General features: G+C 38.4%; 1 protein-coding gene across 1 annotated transcript; it reads left to right on the plus strand.

Annotated features, from left to right (window-relative positions):
• The first annotated feature begins 1,783 nt into the window (after positions 1-1,783).
• Positions 1,784-8,548, plus strand: LOC308697279 (serine/threonine-protein kinase Sgk1). The gene is made up of 12 exons (XM_081376451.1): positions 1,784-2,007; positions 2,692-2,767; positions 3,756-3,863; positions 3,979-4,036; positions 4,128-4,211; positions 4,294-4,425; positions 4,523-4,635; positions 4,748-4,871; positions 5,606-5,701; positions 5,979-6,134; positions 6,217-6,306; positions 6,895-8,548. The coding sequence occupies exons 1-12, from the start codon at positions 1,938-1,940 to the stop codon at positions 7,060-7,062; spliced, it is 1,275 nt and encodes a 424-aa protein (XP_081232577.1). The 5' UTR covers positions 1,784-1,937; the 3' UTR covers positions 7,063-8,548.
• Positions 8,549-17,808: the final 9,260 nt, after the last annotated feature.

Below are 17,808 nucleotides of genomic sequence, written 5' to 3' on the forward strand. Positions count from 1 at the left end.
GAGCTTTTGATTTGCCAAAAAATCTAAATCTAGTCGTTTTTTCATCAGTACTTACAGTATTTTTTGTTTATTTTCATAGACGAGTAAGTCATTTTGGGTATAGGAATACATCGAAATGGCTTGAAATCTTACATCTGTCTATTATTCATCCGTTATAAGCTGAAATACAGTGGAACCTGATAAGCATCCAGTATTCCACTGAATACCTTCTCCATCTTTTTGTTATTTGAAACCTGCTCCAGCTGAATTTCCCTGCAGGGTTCCTCCTAACTGCTATCTGAAAGGATGTTTGGTTGGATACAAAGCATGTAACTCTTAAATCAGATAATGTCATGCCACCCGATCCTGCTTGCGTAAACAGAACTTGGCAAGGCTCCTCATCTACAGGTGATTTTAAAGCTCTCAAAAAGAACTTAACCTCTTTGTGTAAAATGAAAGGATTCCAGCGGCATTATGTGTAGACTGGATTTACAGATAGAACAGGTTATACATTCCAGAAGAAGTCCCAAATGGTTCTATGGAAGTGGAAATGCAAATCATGTGCACCAGGGTTTATGTTTGTTAAAGCACCATTTCTCTTTTTTATTTAGTTTAACTTGATGCAGGCTACTAAAATGACAAACAAAACTTTAGCCTATAGATACATATATATATATAAAAAAAGACTAATAAAAATGACAATCTCACAACAAAAGGATTAAACTTTAAAAAGAAAATGGAAAATATAAAAATAAACAGAGATTTTAAACTGGGGTCCCAGGGGGCCGCAAGAGTATAAGGTGGTCTGCAGAAAATGTATGTTTAAAGTGAAAATATCAATATATATATGTATAAATCTAACTGTATATAATACAAAAATAATATTTATTTAGTAATAATATATATTTAGCCTATATAAATACACATACTACATATTCACTGTAAACATGTAATACAAAAATAATATTTATTTAGTAATAATATATATCTATATTTATATAAATACACATACATACACACAGTTACATTATATACTGTAAACATACACTTTTCTGCAGACCCCTTTACTCTCTTGCGGCCCCCTGCGACCCCAATTCGAAATCCCTGGGTTATAGTTGTCCTCCTTGATGTCTAACCGGACAAATACTGTATTATAAGATCGAGGATGGCATCATGACACACTTACATAACTTACAGGGTCAGTGGACCACATGAAAAATAAATGATGTGGCTCAGAGTATCGGTTTACGTAACCCTTGATAGCGCAGCCTCCTCACACCCTTGACCTGGTCGGATTGCTTGAACATGGTGGCTTGTTCACACAGATGAGAATCTGTTAAAACACAGGCTTTAACAGATTAACATTGTGCGTCATTCTCAGTAATGTGGAGAATATTCTTTAGCACATCTGTTCAGCACAGGAATGTCAGAGAAACCATAATCTCATGTAGCCTAATGTGCATGATCCTACAGCCCTAACTTCACTGAATGCATTTCAATTCTCATTTTTTACTGCTTCACCATTACTGATAAGGATTATAAGTTAATATGTCACACTGATGAGATGGTAAGCCAGCTGTGTAGCGATTTCAATTGTCGGAACGTGTAATCTCGTTCACTTGAATGGAAGCGCTTCCGCTCCCCCTCCCCTTGCATCGCCCCCTACCGGTGAAACAGAGATTCGTGGGATCCCGTGACGTCACATTCCGCAAGTCTCCTCGGTTACTCAAGTGATGTCAGAGCCTCGCCTCCACAACCACGTGTTCCGTATAAAAATACGAGTCCAGCGCTGGCGGGTAAAGACAGTAGCGCTGTCCTTTCAACAGCCTGGCATCAAAACCCTGCAGTGCGCTTCGTCAAACTCAAACGGTCCGCTGCTGGGAGATCAGTGAGTTGCAATAAAAGGCTTCTAAAGGAATACATTGCTCCTGTGGATTTACTCTTACAAAATAATAGTGATGGCAGTTACTCAGGCTGGATGCGACTTGACATACTGCAAGATGAGGGGGATCGTGTCAGTTCTCACCGGTACGTCTCTCTCAACAGATTTGAGTTATTCGAGTTATTTTATTTTAGTTATGTCTATAAAAGACTTTGCTTATTTGATTATGCTTTAGAAAAAAAAAAAAAAAAAAAAGGATGGAATATGTCAAAAATGCAATTAAACAACTGTATGGGAGAAAAATGTCTTTAGAGGTGATAGCCGTTTTTGTGTCTGTAGCCTACAGTCTATTTTAAATTAACGTTAGGTCTATAATTTATTATTTTTTTCGTTAGTCGCATTTTTTTTCTATAGGCTACTTCATTTAAAAAAATCATAATTAAAATATATATTGCATTGCATTTTTCTTCGGGTTTAATTGTTTTTTTACATTGGTTAATTAAATTTTGTGGTAGGTGTTTCATGAGGATGAAGGAAATGATGAGTATCGTTCGTGATATGTTTACAGTTGCACACAGTGAGCAATGCGGTCTGTTGTGTAACACTGAGACGTTTGACATTATTCACACGGATTCTGAATCACATCATGTAGGCTATAAAACATGATTTCTGATATAGAGACCTGACGTGCAAATGATTACCGATAACCTTTAAGATTTTTAAGGGTTTCCCTTCTCAAACGGTTGCCACTTCATTCAGTTCAAATGCAAGGTGTTAATGACGTCAGATGTGGATTTCCTTCTGACGTAAATGGTTATTTTTCATTTCAGCTTTTATTAAAGAAAGGAAGATGGGCTTAAACGACTTCATCCAGAAGCTTGTTTCCAATCCTCCCATTTGTCAACAGTAAGTATCCCAATATTTAAATATATGAGGAATAAAAAAATGCACGATGCTGCTTTTAGCCTACAGCCTATGTAGATTTGAGGATGAACAAAATCAGCAAGAAAGTGGTTCAGGAAATTTCCAGCATTCATTCGCCAAGGCAACACTGTAACCTCTGGTGTAACCTGTAATCCCATCATCGGACTTTAGATGTTCATTCTGCTAATTGTGTAGGTTAATCTGTACCGGCAGGATAAAGCCAAGCACCAGAATAGTGCTCTGTGAAAAGCAGCTGTCCAGGCCGCTGCTTGGCTGCAGTAAGCACCTTTGAGAAAATCCCTAATGTCCCCTAGACGAGGATAAGGGCCTAATTCAATTAAGTGCGGCCCATTTGGTCTTAGAGCCATTCAGGTCAGACCAGTGGAAAATTTCTCACAGCATCTCTACCCTCCATATGCTCCACATTCATGCTGGAAGATGCTGGGGGGTGTCCCTCAATTGACTAAAAGTCATCATTTTGGGCAGGAGGACTGATTTTATAAAGGCAAATGGTTTCAACGAAATATTATTTGATCTATTAATTGTAGATTTATGAATGTTCCAATACCAGATATAGCCCCACATAAACTTTAACAACACTGCCATCTATCGGTGTGCAAAGGCATTACAATAAATTATTCATTTAAAGCAGTGATTCTCAAGCTTTTTGACTCACTGCCTAACACAATATTTTAAGTCCCTCTATATAATATAGTACTGTAACTATAATATAATAAGTATAACATATTATTAACAGAAACTGGGAGTGCCAATATAGGTAAAATTAATCACAAGTTTTAAATACGTGCTTTAATAAAAAACGGTATTAAGGGAAGAAACACTTACATTTGGCCCTGTAGATTTCCATTGTAACTATCAGTTTGTTTGTCTTTTGTTTTTACAAACCGTGGGTTTTGAACAAAGTTGATTATCTGAAGTAAACATTTTTAAATGTTTCTCTTTTCTCTAGTGATGAGGTTGGTTCATTCTTAAAAATCGATGAAAACCAGAATGAGGAGCTGGAAGAGAATCACCTATGTTTGACCAATCCCAGGAGCTCTTTGGCTGAAGAAACTCAGTACGTAGTTACTCTTCCCATCTTCTGTTCTCAATCTTTTGTTTGGTTAATTCCATTTCAGTCAGTCAGGCCATTTGCTGTTTGCATTACTGATGTTATTTAATTTCCTTAACAGGATCCAACCTTCAGATTTTGACTACTTAAAGATCATTGGGAAGGGGAGCTTTGGAAAGGTGGGTAACGTTTCATTTTTTATACAGTCAAGATGTAATCATTTATGTAATATTCTAAACTGAGAATGCTTAACGGCGTCTTATTCCACAGGTTCTGCTCGCGCGGCACAAGGAGAGCGAACAATACTATGCTGTGAAGGTGCTACAGAAGAAAATCATTCTGAAAAAGAAAGAGGTAAGACCTAATGCAATGTTCTCATATAGATTCGAAAGCACTTCGCCACAATCATAACAATGACACTTCAAATGTTTTTCAGCAAAAGCATATAATGGCGGAAAGGAGTGTATTAATGAAAAATATCAAACATCCATTCCTGGTTGGGCTGCACTTCTCTTTCCAAACCACAGACAAACTGTACTTCGTGCTAGACTACGTCAATGGAGGCGAGGTTGGTAAACAATGCATTCATAGCCTGAAAGAGGCCACGCCTCAGCTTAAAACAGATGTCTGAATTCATGAACTCTTGGTATGTTTTTCTCCTGCAGCTGTTCTACCACCTCCAGCGTGAGAGGGTGTTTCTGGAGCCCAGGGCAAGGTTTTATGCTGCTGAGATAGCTAGTGCTCTCGGTTATCTCCACTCACTGCACATAGTTTACAGGTATGTGAATGCATCCAGTGCCTTCTAGACTAGTGGAGAAGCAGTTGAACTGAGTTCTCGATTCTGTTCATTACGACCATGGGGTCTTACCTTTACCTGTCAATTTTCACAGAGACTTAAAGCCAGAGAATATCCTCTTGGACTGTCAGGGCCACATTGTGCTGACAGATTTCGGTCTGTGCAAAGAGGGACTGGAATCAAATGGCACAACCACAACGTTCTGTGGAACTCCTGAGGTGAGTCATTCATAAAATTTTATCTTGTGAAAAAGAAGTGTGCTTAATTGTATTGAATGTGCACTTGTAGTGTACTTCAAACTTAAATGTATATTTTAAAACAAAAACAGTTTTTGCAGATGATGTTATAATAATGAAATAAAGGGCCACTTAAGTGTACTTAAAGAGAGTACACTTTCATTACTGTTTAACACACTTAAGTACACTTTTAAAATGTCAAACTAAATGTTTTACATTAAAATATTTTTTAAATAATTATGTTTTAATTTTTGTCATGCTTTAAAGTACACTTATTTTGAGTTTACTAACATACTAAAGCACATGCTAAGTATGTATACTATAATGTTAACTGTGTTACTCAGTATTTATTTAAAGTTAATATATTTTAAACATAATAAATTGCAACCTCATCATTATACATATTTAAACAAGTTTCAATAGAAATGAAATTAAAGTATATTTAATTTACCATCAATGTTTCAGTACATTCAGCAGTACAGATTAACCATACTGTATATACATTTTCATTTATTCCAGTGTCTGAAAACATTGTATTCAGTTCACACTTAAGTCTATTATTTTAAAGTATATTATTTCTGTAATAAGTGCTCTTTTATTTAAAGTATCTTAAAGTGTGATTCTTTTCACGGGGGAATATAAGATAGTATGTATTTAACAAGAAATTTGGATTTAAACAGTGTTTTGATTTCTTTCTTTCTTTTTTTCCCCCACAGTACTTGGCACCTGAGGTCCTCCAGAAACAGGCCTATGATCGTACAGTAGACTGGTGGTGCCTGGGATCAGTACTGTTTGAGATGCTGTATGGACTGGTGAGAAGACCTTTTGCATGGAAAATGACTAGATCAGTTGTACACTGTAAAAAAAAAAAAATTATTTCAACTTAAGAAAGTAAGTGTTCATGCTGCCTTAAAATTGTAAGTTTAGTCAACTTGAACTAAGAGATAACTTGGATATTTAAGTTGACTAAACTTAAAATTTTAAGGCAGCACGAACACTTACTTTTTTAAATTGAAACAACAATTTTTTTACAGGGTAGCAAAGGATACATTTAGCAAACAATTAATCTCTCGCTCTTTGTTTTTCTAGCCTCCATTCTACAGTCGCAACACTGCCGAGATGTACAACAACATCCTTCACAAGCCTCTAGTCCTGAAGCCTAATGTGTCCAATTCTGGCCGTGACCTGCTGGAGGGTTTGCTGCACAAGGACCGTACCAAGAGACTGGGGTCCAAAGATGATTTTGTAAGTGGAAAAACACACCAGTGCTACTCACATATGGTTTATTTTCATGAGATTTGCGATTCTAATTTAAATTTATTTGTAGCTGGAACTGAAGTTCCACAGCTTCTTCTCTCCCATCAACTGGGACGACCTCATGGCTAAAAAGATCATCCCTCCTTTCATTCCTTCAGTGGTAAGTTAATAATTTACCTGCATAGTAATAATTTGTAATAATTTTAGTACATTTTAAATCAGTATGTTTTAATAATCTTTTGTTGAGCTTTAAAGAAGCACACTTATTTTGAAGTGTTGATGTGCATACTAAAGCACTTGTAAAGTACTGTGGTGTGTTATTCAATATTACATTTAAAGTTAATATATTTTTAAATAAACTTCATCATTACAAATGTGTAATTACAAAAATATTTTAAATACATGACATATAAGCAATGACATTAAGGCAAGATACCACAGGTGAATAGAGTATGTTTGGTGTATGCAAGTGCTACTTAAGTTTTAGAAAGTTTTAGATTTTTTTTTTAATTAATTTTGAGAAATAGGCCTTTAAATATATGTATTATTAGAAATCTACAGATGCAAATACATAAAGAATAATAATAAACAACTTTCTTGGAAGCAAAATAGCTCAAAATCGTAAAATTGACCAGTGCATGGAAAAATGGTTTTGCTTGTAGTGTCTTGCCTCAAAGTATCTTTTAGTTTACCATAAATCCTTGTCTTTGCATAGAGATGTAATTAATTGTCTCTATTAAATCTACAGAGTGGTCCCACTGACCTTCGGCACTTTGACCCAGAGTTCACACACTTACCTGTGTCGACCTCCCTATGCAACACTGATAACCTGCACATGACCAGCAGCGTACGGGAGGCAGCTGGAGCATTCCCAGGTTTTTCTTATGGTCCACCGGCTGATCATGCCTTCCAGTAACAGCCTCCGTGACACCATCCAGAATGTCCATTCCAGCATCGGGACAGAAGAAGGACCACAGGGTGGGACACTTAGCTCTTCCAATTTATTTGCAAGTACGACCTGGCAGCACAAAGGGACACTGATACAACCCGGATACTCGTGCATGACCAGGAGGAACATGGGACGTTATAGGAACAAGTACACAGTAACAACTTCCAGAAAAGATTAAATGTGTGCCAATGGTTGCAAAGAGGACCTGGGCTCCTAGAGAGAGAGAGCTTAGAAGTGCCTGAGAGTTTAGCGGATGATCTGTGAGGGGAGGGAAATGGGCAAATTGACTTTGGCTTACCGGAGATGATGGCACCAGCTACTGGGCGAAACGCCTTCTGTGATCTTTTACATTTGATCAAAATGTCTTTGGATGATGTTTTATTTAATTGGATTTTTCATGCATCGTTGCACAGTGGAGGTAAAGGATCAAGAAATGTACAAAATATATGGATGGTATACATCAACCCCTACCAGACTCAAATATCAATACATTTTTAATGAGTACATTTATTATATTCTTCCTATTGACAAATGTTAATTAAAAAAACTGCAATATTTATCATACTGCATTATTTTAGTGTGGTTTGGCTTAACTCTTTGGTCCTACTCAGATTTATATTAGAAGGGAAATTAGTTTAGATTACGAAGCCACAAGGCTTTTAGCTGTGATTATTTGTCTGATTGAGTAGAAGACATCCCGTGTTCCTCCAAAAATGAATATTTTGTCTTACAAGCACTTTCTTTCCTTTTTACTCCAATGCCAGCACTTTTACACAATATGCCAGACACTGTTTCTTGGGAAGGCAATTTTACTAGTCATACATCACATTCTTTTATCATACATTTAGTGAGATGGATGTATGTTTTAAACATCCATTTGTCATCACTATCTGAAGCGATCGATGTTTACCGAAAACACAGCATGTCGATTAGATTGCATTGAAACCACCTGCATCATGTATAGAAGTCATATGTACTAGCCCAAAAGGAACTGTGTCTTTTTTTGTTCAAATTGTGCCTGTTCAGCTAATTTATGTATGTTGTGATGCATTTCCACGTGTGTCTATCATTCCTGTCTGCATCGTTCTGGGTTGGACAGGGACATGGAATGCTGTGCAATAGAAATGGTGACTTGAAAGAGATGTGAACAATTTGTCATGCAAGACGTTGTTGAGACGATTGAGTGGCATCGACTTAATGAAGAAGAGGGGTTTAGATGCCCTCATGAAATGCATCCCTATTTTAATTGTAATATATTTCATATCATTGGACCAGTTATGTGCGATACGTTGTTTTTTAGATAACTACAAACATGGCAATATTGATAATGTTTATTTTCTTCCATTTTTGGAAGTTATTCATATATTGTTTTATATTTTTCCATGTATATTTATTTACATGTCACATATTTTACCTCTAATGATCAGAGTATTAAATTCTTAGATTGATGAAATATTGGAGAATGATCTATTTGAATGCAAAATAAATATATGAAAAATTGATCCATACATGTCTACTTATTCTTCACTTTTGTTTTGATGTTTAATTTGTTCACTTAAAATGTATACCTGTGATGGATGGCAAAGCTGAATTTTCAGCAGCCATTACCGGATGAGACCGTCCGTCCTTCGGATGAGACGTAAAACCGAGGTCCTGACTCTTTGTGGTCATTAAAAATCCCATGGCACTTCTTGTAAAGAGTAAGGGTGTAACCCCGGTGTCCTGGCCACATTGCCTCCAATGGCCCTTGCCAATCATGGCCTAGTAATAATAATCCCCATCCACTGAATTGGCTCTATCACTCTCTCTCCTCTCCACCTATAGCTGGTGTGTTGTGAGCGCACTGGCGGCCTTGTACTGTGGCTGCCGTCGCATCATCAAGTGGATGCTGCACACTGGTGGTGGTTGAGGAGAGATTCCCTGATATGAATGTAAAGCACTTTGGGTGTACAGTACATATGAAAACCGCTATATAAATGCCTTATTCATTCATTCATTCATTCCTCCAGTTTTCAGTGTTACATGGTCATTCTAATATGCTGATTTGCTGCTCAAGAAACCGTTCTTATAATCAATGTTAAAAACAGTTGCGCTGCTTTATATATATATATATATATATATATATATATATATATATATATATATACACTGCTCAAAAAAATTAAAGGAACACTTTTAAAACACATCAGATCTCAATGGGGAAAAATATCATGCTGGATATCTATACTAATATGGACTGGGTAATGTGTTATGAACGAAAGGATTCCAAAATGGAAGTTTTTTGGAGGAAAAAACTGTTTGCTGTGGCATACCACAGGGAAGTTGTCTAGGACCACTTCTCTTTTCTATATATAAAAATGACTTGCCATTGGTTTTAAGAAAGGCAAAGATCGCAATGTATGCTGATGACTCAACTATTTATTCTTCACAAAGTACAGTGCAAGAACTGGAAATTGTTTTAATGGAGGAATTAAAATCTGTAATTGAGTGGGTCACAAATAACAAGTTAGTTCTAAATATTAGTAAAACAAAAAGTATAATATTTGGAACCAGATACATGCTGTTGAATAAACCCAGACTGAATATTGTGGTCAAGGATATAAATGTTGCACAAGTACAAGAGACCAAACTACTTGGCATAAAAGTGGATAATAAATTATCATGGTCTAGCCACATAAACGCAGTAGTACGCAGGATGGGTAGAGGTCTCTCGATGGTTAGAAGGTGTTCCAACATGTTGCCTTTTAACACGACTGCAGATGTTATAAAAACTGTTGTACTGTCACAATTGGATTACTGTTCCGAAATTTGGTCCTGTGCTGCAGCAGCACATATAAAGGCCATACAAACAGTTCAAAACAGAGCAGCTCGGTGTGCACTTCGATGCCCACTAAGAACTAATGTGAACATGATGCATAATGTCTTGTCATGGTTAAAATTAAAGGAGAGATTATTAGCCTCATTGCTAAATTTGACAAGAAACATTGTCATTACCAAAATTCCAAATGTGCTTCAGCAAAAGCTATGCTTTAGCTCTGATGAACACAGTTATGAAACCAGGCATGCCACGGAGGGTAGATTCAAACTACCCAAAGTGAAAACCAACTGTGGAAAAAGTACAGTAATGTATAGAGCAATGTATAACTGGAACACTTTGCCAAGTGATATCATTATAGCAAATACCAATTTAAAGTCCTTGTGAAAAAGCATCTTTCGTGTTAGTTTAAGGTTGTAGTCAGTCACAATGATGTCTAATGTTTAAGTCTAAATGATGAATTTTTGCTACTATAAGAGCAAAGATATGATAGTACTAATTAATTATGAGTCAATTAATCTCTCTTTTGTTGCTGAAATAATTGTAGAAATCAGGTCCTATGTATACCTATGTATTGTATATATTGTGTGTATATGTGTGTGGGAGTGCATGAGTGTGTGGGTGGGTGGGTAGGTGGGGGGTTTGTGGTGTTTAGACATGTCAATGTTATTTTTTTTAAACATTGTTTAGGTGTGTGGTGTTGTGAAAAACTGGTGTAAAACTGTCTGAAGAGAAGCATGTTAGTTTGACTCCAGGAAGAATAGCTGTACTTGTTACAGCTAATGGAGATCAAAATAAATACAATACATCGTTTGATGGAAATGAAAATGATCAACCTACAGAGGACTGAATTTAAAAACACCCCGGTAATCTAAGTGAAAAAAATGATGCAGCAGGCTTGTCAATTTTGCTGAAATTTCATTGCAGCAACTCAAAATGGTACTCAGTAGTTTGTATGGCCCCCACGTGCTTGTATGCATGCCTAACAACGTTGGGGCATGCTCCTAATGAGACGATGGATGGTGTCCTGGGGTATTTCCTCCCAGATCTGGACCAGCGCATCACTGAGCTCCTGGACAGTCTGAGGTGCAACCAGGTGATGTCAGATGGACCGAAACACAATGTCCCAGAGGTGTTCTATTGGATGTAGGTCAGGTGAGCGTGGTGGCCCTTCAATGGTATCATTCCTTCATCCTCCAGGAACTGCCTGCATGCTCTCGCCACATGAGGCCGGGCATTGTTGTGCACCAGGAGGAACCCAGGACCCACTGCACCAGCATAGGGTCTGACAATGGATCCAAGGATTTCATCCCGATACCTAATGGCAGTCAGGGTGCCATTGTCTAGCCTGCAGAGCTCTGTGCGTCCCTCCATGGATATGCCTCCCCAGACCATCACTGACCCACCACCAAACCGGTCATGCTGAACGATGTTACAGGCAGCATAACATTCTCCACGGCTTCTCCAGACCCTTTCCTGTCTGTCACGTGCTCAGGGTGAACCTGCTCTCATTTGTGAAAACCACAGGGCACCAGTGGCGGACCTGCCAATTCTGGTGTTCAATGGGAAATGCCAATCGAGCTCCCTGGTGCTGGGCAGTGAGCACAGGGCCCACTAGAGGACGTCGGGCCCTCAGACCACCCTCATGAAGTCTGTTTCTGATTGTTTGGTCAGAGACATTCACACCAGTGGCCTGCTGGAGGTCGTTTTGTAGGGCTCTGGCAGTGCTCATCATGTTCCTCCTCGCACAAAAGAGCAGATGCCGGTCCTGCTGATGGGTTAAGGATCTTCTACGGCCCTGTCCAGCTCTCCTAGAGTAGCTGTTTGTCTTCCTGGAATCTCCTCCATGCTCTTGAGACTGTGCTGGGAGACACAGCAAACCTTCTGGCAATGGCACGTATTGATGAGCCATCCTGAAGGAGCTGGACTGCCTGCGCATTGTGCGCAATCTCTGTAGGGTCCAGGTATCGCCTCATGCTACCAGTAGTGACACTGACCCTAGCCAAATGCAAAACTGGTGAAAAACAGTCCGAAAAGATGAGTAGGGAAAAAATGTCAGTGGCCTCCACCTGTAAAACCATTCCTGTTTTGGGGGTTGTCTTACTGTTGCCCATCTAGTGCACCTGCTGTTAATTTCATTAACACTAAAGCAGCTGAAACTGATTACCAACCCCCTCTGTTACTTAACTGACCAGATCAATATCCCAGGAGTTTAACTGACTTGATGCTATTCTCTGATTAACAAGAGTTCCCTTTATTTTTTTTGAGCAGTGTATATATATATATATATATATATATATATATATATATATAGATGCATAAGGTCAATATTACTAGATCCAGTATTATGGCCTAGATCCTGGTTATGATCAGGCAGTGTGAATGTGATCTGTTTGGCATTTTTATGTTGACACGGTTTATTCTCAAGTCCTCAAAGTGACAAATGATTCCGGCAGATTCAAGGACGGAACTGTGCTATTTCAGAGCATCTTGATCTTGCTTTTGGCACAGTGAATAATGTGATTATCCTTGATCGCTTAAAGACAGGGTAGGTGATTTGTTCCAGAATTTATTTTTGTTATACTGGTTGAAGTAGTCACTTCACATCCTGATTGCAATCACTAAGTTAATTGGCCTAAATGTATTTATATGTACTGTATATTGTCTGTGGAAAACGTATGGCAGTAAAATGTTAGTCCAATCTCTGCATTCGATCCGAATGCAATGATACAATGTCCTACCTGCCTGTCAAAGTATGTATTTTCATACGTCTGCACACCTTGCTCGCACAGACATCACACGACATCAGCGCGTTTTATGCTATGCAGAGTTAGACAGACGTCAGTCACTGAGCACCGCAACTGAAACAGCAGCCGCCTTTTACAGTTCCTTCTGAACCAAAACAACGAGCTTATGCATTCACGCCATACCTACTGTGATTTGCAAGAGATGGAAACCAGTGACGTTATACTCGGAGCGGTTCGTGACTCGAATTTATGTGTTTCAATGTCAACACTATCAACGCCGAAATTAATCTGCAGCAGTCAGGTGGTACAGGTCAGTGCTCTTTAAGTTGTTTATGTTCATTATTATTGTAATGTTATGTGCTTTGAGACATGAGGTAGTTTAACACCATCTCTCGTGACACTTTTGTTTGCTCCCTGCTGTATGCGTTTATGTGATTTGAAGGAGGCGTGGCTTTGGAAACGCTCAACGGGAGGGTGGGTTATTATGCTTTCATAGCTAGCTCACTATTGCTAGCCTCAAAATTGCCTACCCTACCTTTAAGTCAGTGGGTGGAATAAGGTACAGTAAAGTATTAAAGGGGTTGTATTCTTAAGCCGGGTGCACACTTTATATATATATATTTATAATAGTCCTTTACGATTGTTGCTTGTCAGACTGTACAAACATGAATCCAGCTGTAAGTCATGTCACACTGTGGGATATCAGTTGTCTTTATGTCAGACTGTACAACAGTTAAGTTCTCTTTCTGATGTCCATTTAGTCTCAGTATGGGAACGCCTCAGGCATGACCAACTGCGGAAGCATCAATTACACCGTCTGTCAGACTTATAGATCAATAGCCACAGCAATCAGGAAGCCCTGCCTCCCTTTCTTCCCCATGAAGATTGTGGAAGCTGTACACATTGACACATTATTGTATTTCCTGCTGAAAGGTTTACAGACAAAGATTGCTGATGACATCGCAAACACTGTAAATCTTATATTGTTTTTAGCTGGGTGCATTTTGCTAAAGTGGGAAAACGTCCACGTCAAGGTGAGTTTTTCCATACCAAAGAGAATAAACAGCCTTATTTCCCGATCGAATACAATTTAGTTCATACTGAATACAGGGATATAAGAGTTTATTTTCAGAAATAATTCTGTATAGCACCGCTCCGGGGTAGTAAACCTACACATCACGGTGAGAGTTTACTGATCAAAGAGAGCGAATAGAGTTATGGCCACTTCTAGAAGTGCAGAGCATGGATGATGCTCCCTGCCACATGTGCTTGTGCGGTCGGGCTGCCACCTGGAAGCAGGTTCTCCTGACCAAGCTCTTTGGGTGGAGATTTGTGTGATAGCAGATCTGAATTTCCGGATGTCACATAGGGTGGTCAAGAGCTGCAGCAGGAGTATGGGGCTAACAGTGGTGGGAGAAAGAGCGCTATGGCTCAGACTCTCAGGCCTTTCTGAAAATGTGGAGTTTCTTGATGACCCCATGGATCCCAAGGCACTGTTAGGCTTTACAGTCATGGCCATACACCAACAGTGTCTTGGGGATGAATCATCTCGTTGGGTTTTCTGCTCCACCGCCCTTGGAGTTCAAAACTTTTCTTCCTTCCCCAGGCAAACGAAGAAGGTTGTTAATTGTAGATGGTCCCATTTCAAAAATTTTAAGGGCCAGTTCAGCAGGTTCACTTACCAATATAGGAGGGACAGTGGCACAAGTTCCCATGGTGCCCCCTGCGACTATTCCCCTAACGCAGTTGATCACACCTGAGGCATTCCCATAGTGAGATACATCACTTCTGTTATCAGAGAACAGAGGCTATGCAAGTAATCTAACGTTTATTTAAAAACAGATGCACGTAAGTAGATTCGTCCAGAGTTTTAATCATCAATCTGTGACACTTTCGGTGACAGTGATCTGATTTAGATGCAGGATAGAAATGGTGGCTAGCAAACAAAAACAAACAAGCGTTAATTTTGATAATGGCTTGTCTTGAAAAGAAAATGGAACAAAACAAAGACGATGTGTGTGGAGCAGGTGGTTGGTTATTTTTGTCACACTTATTGCATAACCAGCCAGGTTCTGTGATCCTATTGGTTTCTGATTTGACGGTCGTCGTAGGAGAAGTCACACTGCAGGACTGTGCTGCGTCAGGACTGACACTGGCAGAATTTCATCAGAGGTCAAATATGATGGCAATGGTCATTAATCGGCCATTGGCGAACATGTCAAACTAGCGATCAAAGATTCTCCATTGTCTGTTCTCCATCATTGATTCTCCATGGTCAATTCTCCAATGGTTCTCCCCTGTGACTACCTGTACTGAATGTCAATTTGCACAAATTTCCATGATCGATCATCATTTACATGAATTATCAATTAATCGATTAAAGGTCCCGTTCTTCGTGATCCCATGTTTCAAACTTTAGTTAGTGTGTAATGTTGTTGTTAGAGTATAAATGATATCTGTAAAATTATAAAGCTTAAAGTTCAATGCCAAGCGAGATATTTTATTTAACAGAAGTTGACTACAAAAAACGGCTAGATTGGACTACATCCCTCTACTTCCTTCTTTAATGACGTCATTAAAACCGTGTTTTGACTAACCTCCACCCACAGGAACACAGGCGTATTGATGGCGAAATGTCAACAGACATGGTTGATGTTTATCTATAATCGGGTACCGCAAAAGTTTAATTCGAAGTTGTTAGTTTGCTCTGTCCATCTCACCACGGACTGTTTTTCTAACCTGGGATAATATCAAGCAGGCTTCTCTCAGCGTTTCATACTGACGAAGGGGACAATTTCAACTATATTCCAGCAAGCGGTAAGTAATGATTCATTATGGAAGTAGCGATTAACTTCACATCGTTTCTCTTAGTAGGATGAAAATAATCTTACTTAAACTGTGATTAATATACAGAAAGCGATCAAAGAACAATCCCTTTCCAATCGCCCAAGCTGTCAATCACACAGCGCGAGTTTATCTGGACACTTGCCAAAACTCATTATAAAAATCAATGACGCTGTTACACTGCACAACGAATCTCTTACTGTATTTATATACCTCATGTTTGCATTGGTGAAATCATTAGTGAGTGCAGAAACTGCGTTGCAATGATAAGATCTTTTTTCCCGCGATCAACAGGCTGTCATCTGCTCAATGCTCATCACTGCAACCTCTTATGTGATGAGAATAGATCTAAATACCTAAAAAACTTCACACGATTCGTTAATCCAGATAGCTGTAATAGTAAAAACGTATAATAGCTGTAATAGTAAAAGTTTTCCAGATAGTTCCACATGTAATGCCAGATATTTCATATGAAGCATGTCAGCCAATCACAGCAGTGGGCGTTTACATTGAAGTCTCACAGCAGACACGCCCCTTCAAACAGAGCGTTCAAACCAGGGAATGAAATCAGGCTAGGAAATATGCCTTTTATTTTTAAATTATAACAATTTTTGATCTAAAAAACATACTAACATTATAAGGGCACCCCTGGAAACATTATAAAATAATAAAAATAATCCATGGAATGGGACCTTTAATCGTTAGTTAGCCTTAATATAGCCAACAGCATGACAAGTTGCAATGCTTCTCAAAACGCTATGTTCTTCACCAAATGAATGTGAAGGGTTTTTAGTCTAAATAAAGGGCTAGTAGGATTGTAAAATGAGTCGATGTGATTGATCCTTTAATTAAAATACTTATTTAATAATCAAATGACGACTAATACAACTGTCACCAACGCCACCTCAGATGCCTGCTAGTCAGAATGTGTAACTCCTGTTGTGGGAGTTAGTTGCTCCACGGCAACTAAACCCAATGAATTCACAATGATTTATTAAAATAGTGTTGTCATTATAATATAATGTAACATGATAGTCCCAATCATAGTTATTATAAGTCGTGCATTGCTGTTTGAGCTGTGCACACTGAAACTGAAGTGGTAAACACTGGTAAACTAAAGCCCTTTGCTAGTGGGTTATTTCAACGAAAACACATCCTATATTTGATTAATCAGATATATACAAAATAAACACAATATTATAACTTTCATTTCCACAAAACAACAAGGCTGCGAATGCACAAGCAAACTTGTAGTCATGAAGGTGTAACTATAGCCTTTTAAAAGTAAAATGATCCCAAACATAACACCGGCGAGTGTGTCGCGGTTGACCTGAATCGATGATCGATAAGTTTTATTGATCGCCGATTAATCGTTAGCACCCTAATTCCTACCACTCACCAAACTTTCAAAAAACCCTGCATGAGTTCTTCTTCCGTCTTCCCGTGACAATAATATAGGCTACATTTTAATAAAAAGTATAGGCTACTGTCAATGGTTTTTAAGGGCTTACATGGACTCGCACTAGACATGGACTTGCACTAGGGTATATTTCTGGCCTTTTACATCATTATCAAACTACTAGACCTTTAAGATCTGCTCAGAGTTTCCTTTTAATTGTCCTCAAGAAACATCTGAAATCCAAAGGAGATTGTGCCTTCGCTGTTGCAGCTCTTTGCCTCTAAAACAGCCTCCCTCTCCACATTAGATCTTGACACTTGTGCTTAACTTCTCATTTGAAGACTTTTCTCTACTCTGTTGCTTATAACTGTCATTGGACTGTCAATATAATGTTATATTGTACTGTACATGTGTTATATTGTGTGTTTAAATGTGCCTGTATGGTAATTTTGGTAGTGTAAGGCTGATAAATATACATAATTTATTATAACATTATAAATGTATTTACTGTCACTTTTACACTTTTACTGAATGAAAGTGTTTTTTTTTTTTTTTTTTTAAATCTTACTGACCCCAAATGTTAGTAAGTTTGTTATTTGCCAAGTTTGTTATTTGTACACACACACACACACACACACACACGCACACGCACGCACGCGCACACACACACACACACACACACACACACACACATAATAACAAACTTAGCTTGGCTTTAAGGATCTTTCTGTCATTTCCGTTCTCTCTCTTATTTTTATTTTTTTTTTAACAAAAATACTTCTTTAATTAAACTGCATTTTAAATATATGATGTTCTGGGGGAGCTTACAAAGTAAAGTCTAACCCCCATCTCTATGGTAGTTTACGAATCAGTAGTAACAGAAATGCTTACCTCAGCTCTCAGCAGTC

The sequence above is a fragment of the Scardinius erythrophthalmus genome, assembly GCF_964197995.2.
Source record: "Scardinius erythrophthalmus genome assembly, chromosome: 10".
NCBI classification, from domain to species: Eukaryota; Metazoa; Chordata; class Actinopteri; order Cypriniformes; family Leuciscidae; genus Scardinius; species Scardinius erythrophthalmus.